This window comes from Elephantulus edwardii, unplaced genomic scaffold (assembly GCF_000299155.1).
Source record: "Elephantulus edwardii isolate Elephantulus edwardi_28Jun2011 unplaced genomic scaffold, EleEdw1.0 scaffold00236, whole genome shotgun sequence".
Taxonomy (NCBI): domain Eukaryota; kingdom Metazoa; phylum Chordata; class Mammalia; order Macroscelidea; family Macroscelididae; genus Elephantulus; species Elephantulus edwardii.
The window spans coordinates 2,422,854-2,427,957 of NW_006399986.1; the positions used below are offsets into that span (position 1 = coordinate 2,422,854).

Here is a 5,104-nt window from a genome sequence, read left to right on the forward strand (position 1 = left end):
GGATGGATGGATGGAGTGTCCCATAATTGGACACAAAGTAGAAAGGTGTGAGGCTGACCTCTGTCACTGATAAACATTTTAATCCTGAGCACCATGAAGGTTCTCCTGGGTCTCTTCCCACTTAATCTCCTCTTCCACTCCCCAGGTTTGGTTCAAGAACCGCAGGGCTAAATGCAGACAGCAGCGGCAACAGCAGAAACAGCAGCAGCAGCCCCCAGGAGCAGCAACCAAGGCTCGTCCTGCAAAGAGGAAGACGAACACCCCCCCGAGAGCCTCCACGGATGCCTGTCCAGACCCCCTGGGCATCTCTGATTCCTACAGCCCTCCTCTACCTGGCCCCTCAGGCTCTTCCACCACAGCAGTGACCACCGTGTCCATCTGGAGTCCAGCCTCTGAGTCTCCTTTGCCTGAGGCCCAGAGGGCTGGGCTAATGGCCTCAGGACCTGCTCTGAGCTCAGCCCCTTATGCCATGACCTATGCCCCAGCCTCTGCTTTCTGCTCTTCTCCTTCAGCATATGGGTCTCCAAGCTCCTATTTCAGTGGCCTGGATCCCTACCTTTCTCCCATGGTGCCCCAGTTGGGGGGCCCAGCTCTTAGCCCCCTGTCTGGCCCCTCTGTGGGACCCTCCTTGGCTCAATCCCCCACCTCTTTATCAGGCCAGAGCTATGGCGCCTATAGCCCTGTGGACAGCTTAGAATTCAAGGACCCCACGGGCACCTGGAAATTTACCTACAATCCCATGGACCCTCTGGACTATAAGGATCAGAGTGCCTGGAAGTTCCAGATCTTGTAGAAGACCACCTCTCCATCTGGTCTCAGGACCCTCACCTGTCTAAATCTGTCTCCTCACAGTATAGATTCGTAGACAACATCTCTGAGAGAGCAACAAGAAGTTGACTCCTTCCAAAGGCGGTGGCCTCCTTAGCTTTATGTACACCTTAGCTACAATCCACCCCTTTCTTCCCTTTCAAAGAGAAGCTTCTGCCTCTCCTGGGACAGCTCGGCAAGTGTTAGGAACTCTTTCAACCCAACACCATCTCCTGTGGATAGTGCCTGGCGTATCACTCTGTAAACCCTAGACTCCAGAAACTGGTGCTGAGAACTGGCCCTGAAAAATAATCAGACCCAACTTGCAGCTGATTGGGGTGGGCTGGGGTGTGCGTGTGTGTCATATGTAGGCCAGAAGCACTGCACTCCTGAAAATACGTGTCTGCTGTTGCAGCTGCTACATCAACGTGACGGACTCTATGTGAAAGAATGGAACTACCCCAAAGGGTTTCCTAGTCTCTACCTTTCACAGCAACAGATCTTCCTTTATCAGAGCTGCTCGGTGGGTTTGAACCACCTACCTTCTGTTTAGCAGCTAAGTGCTTAAATGTGAGACATATAGGAAGGCTTGATGTCTTCGCTTTCCATTGAGACATTCCTTTAAGAATAGCTAAGGATCCCTCTAGACATTCCAAAGATGGCTTTTAGGCAGCTCCATCAGGAAACCTTAGGCCTATTCTACAGTTCCATTAAAATAATCTATTTGAGAATTTTACAGACTTCACAAATATCAGGTTTACACGGTAGCTTTAGGGGGCTGCTTCTCACTCACACCCACACACCCACCTTAGTTTCTTTGTAATGACATTTCTGTTCCCGTCTCATCTTAGTTTCCTATGAAAGACATTTCATTACTCATTCATTAGAACATCACTTTTGGGAACGGACATATATATGTTGGTAGAGGAATGGAAGGCAAGCTACCTATTTCATCCCTGCTTTTTTCTGAAGACAACTTTCACCCAAACATGGTTGTCAATCGGGTAGTTGCATGGAATGAACCACCTCATGTTAGATGGTGTTGACTTGGCCCTAGCTCATGGCAACTTCAATGTGTGCAGAGTAGAATGTCATAGGGATTTCAAGACTGTGGCATGAGTGAGTTGATTGCCAGGTTTCTCTTCCAAGGTGCTTCTGGTTGGGTTTGAACCACCATCCTACCACCTACTAGTCAAGTACTTAACTTCCGATGTCACCCAGCTGCTGCACCAACTGTAGTCGTAGATAGTCCAAAGAGACGAGGCAGGCAGACAAGCTTCCCATCCGCAAATATACAAAAGACAAGAAAGAGAGAAATGGATCTAGAGGCACCTTTGAATTGCAAACATACATTCCCGCTTACAATTTTTTTTTCAAATTATTTTTCAGTTTTGATTGTGAGATTGGATAATAGCGCTTGACTTGCCATTTCTCGGGCATGGCACCATATTTGTTTAAATCCAATTTTACCCACAGCACAGACAGAAGCAGCTCTGTGAGCATTTTAAAGGATTCAGATCTTTTCCTACTACACCTGGAAGTTGGATAAGGAGCTTTGCACAGTTGTTAAGTGTTCTGCTATTCAACAGTAGGTGAGAGGTTCAAACCCACCAATCAATCACTCCACAGGAAAAAAGGTGAGGCAATCTTCTTGCGTAAAAAGAACACTCTTGGTAACCCAAAGGGTCATTCTACTCTGCCCTATAGAATTGCTGTGAGTTGAACCGACTTTGACTCCTTCCTCCTTCCTCAATTTTAAATGAGAAGCAGCAAATAATGAGGGGAATCTTACAAGACAAGCAGGGTAGGAAGTTGGTGGATTGTACACTGGTAGATGTTTAACAACTAGCACCCTGAGAAAGAATAAAAAGTCCTGATCGGTGGTGTTTGCTAATTTCTGTGGTGTCAAGACTTCTACTTTGTCTGATTCCAAGCTATCAGGCTGAGGTCATTGAACTTGACCTTGGGAGGAGATGTCCACGATGGGCATTTATGAGCTGTTCCAAGCCATCCTACTGTCAGGAGGGGAAGGGAAGGTGTGTGAGATCAAGAGTGTTTGGGAGGTACTGGAATTTTTCCAGGTCTAGGTGCCAGAGGCTGACATCACCTTAACTCCCCAAAGGGGAAGTTTAACCATCACTGTTCAATCACTGTTACGGAGGTTGAGTATCATCAATTTTTGACTCATAGAAACTCTAGATGCCAGAAGTTTTCTAAGTTTGCAATCTCTCCATCTAGACCAATAAACAATCATCATAAGTGAAGAGCATTTTGAAGCTGTCCAGGAGTTCATTTTACTTGGATCCATCCATAATCAATGCCCCATGGAAGCAGCAGTCAAGAACGCAAAAGATTGTTTATTGCATTGGGTAAATCAGCTGCAAAGGAAGGACCCCTTGGAAGTGTTCAAAAGCATTTGAGAACTACAGTGCTTTTGATCCAACCCATGACCTCAGAGGTATGTGGAAAACCAGATGATGAATAAGGACGATGTAAGACAAAATCACTTGACACATTTGAACTGTGTTAATGAAAAATTTTGACTAGACTATGGACTGCCAAAAGAAGTCACAGATCTGTCTTGGAAGGAGAATAGCCAAGATGCTCCTTAGAAACAAGGATGGTAGGGGAGCTCTGGTGGCCTGGTGGCAAGGAGCTGCAATTACAACTACAATCCCACAGGCGCACGGTTCAAATCCACCAGATGCTCTGCCGGGGAAGGAGGGACAATCTCCTCTTGTACCAGTCAGATCTGATTTGATGGTACACGCACACAAAAAAGAAACAAGGATGCTAAGACTTTTGTCTCACTTATTGTAGACATGTTATCAGAGGTGACCCGTGACTGAGAAAAGACATCATGCTTGGGGAAGCAGAGGGTGATATAAAAAAAGAAGATAACTCTATAAGCCACAACAGTGGGTTTAAAACTATTATGTGAGGGGTGGCACAGAACCAAGCAATGTTCTGATACATTATATACATGGGGTTACTGTGAGTTGGAGCTTAGTCAACGGCACCTAACAACAACAATCTTTACAAGAGTGTGTGTTTCCGGGTGTTTTTGTTTGTTTTCCTGCAAAGCTGGAGAGGTTCGGACTACTGACCTTTCAGTAGTCAGTCAACCAGGGCTTAACACCAAAGTTCCTTCTCTGGTCACTGAAGCACTCAGAGATGGTTTGTTCCACACACAACCTCTCTACCTTGGTGGGTCTGAGTCATGCTGAGCTCTGGGTTGTTCATTTCACTCAGGAGTGATCCACTTACATGCAGGAGTGAGATCCAGCAGAATGTACTTATGGGTGTGGAGCCTGGAAAATCCAGATGAAGTCTGCAGAAGACATAAGTGGAGGAGAGGACACTGCACTATTGGTTTGTCTGAAAGTCAGAACCAAAAGGCAATGTCAATTACTGATTCTGCAGAGACTTCCATTCTTAGTGCTGGAAGCCCAAGGACAAGGGACATTCATGGGAGAGGCAATGTCTTATTAAGATAAGTCCAAGACTTTTGGGGTAGGGTGAAAGATGTGAAGAGTAGAAATGATATTCCCCAAGGATGAGAAGTAACAGATCCTACAATCACAGAGGCAAAGAGCCAATCACAGTTAAGAGCATGGCTTGATTTGTGCCCTTTGACCAAACATGTGTTATAAATTCTAACCTCTCTGACTGTGTGGTTAGGGACCTCTGGTGCCCTAGTGTTTAAGCAGTTGTGCTACCAACCCAAAGGCAGGTGGTTCAAATCCACCAGCTGCTCCTTGAGAAAAAGATGGGCAACCTCTCACGTGATTTGCAGCCTCTGAAAACCCACGGGAGGGTCAGCTATAAGTTGGTTCTGACTTGATGGCAACGAATTGTTGTTGATGATGATGCCTGCAGTTAAAATACCATTTGGGTTGTCTTTGTTACATTAATGAGCCAAAATATGGTGTTCATTGAATTTGGCTCTTTTGAGACATTGAAGGGATGAAATAAACTAGCAGAGGAGAGAGGAGGTAAAGCAGATGCCAGGACACACGGAGATCTTCAAGAGGTGGAAAGGAGAAAGTGAAGTTACAAGGGCCTTTCCCCAGAGCCAGCAGGAAGAAAGTCTACTCTATGTCTAGTTCTCTGGATTTGTACTTCTGGGCTCCTTATCTGTGAGAGAGTAAATTTCTGTTTGTTAAAGTCACCCCCTTGCGGTATATCTGTCATGTTGTTGTTGTTGTTATGTGCCGTCATAGCAGCACTAAATAACTAAGATAAGGGTCTTCCAAGACCTCTCTCTCTAGAAGCTAGACAGAGCAAGGCGTTGAAT

The 5,104-nt window shown here is 45.8% G+C and overlaps 1 protein-coding gene across 1 annotated transcript in view; it reads left to right on the plus strand.

Moving 5' to 3' along the window:
• The window catches only part of CRX (cone-rod homeobox), a 7,972-nt gene extending 7,179 nt beyond the window's left edge, over nt 1–793 (plus strand). The window contains exon 3 of the mRNA XM_006898642.1: nt 146–793. Coding sequence (XP_006898704.1) covers nt 146–793 — 648 coding nt within the window. The remainder of the gene's footprint in view (nt 1–145) is intronic.
• Nucleotides 794–5,104: the final 4,311 nt, after the last annotated feature.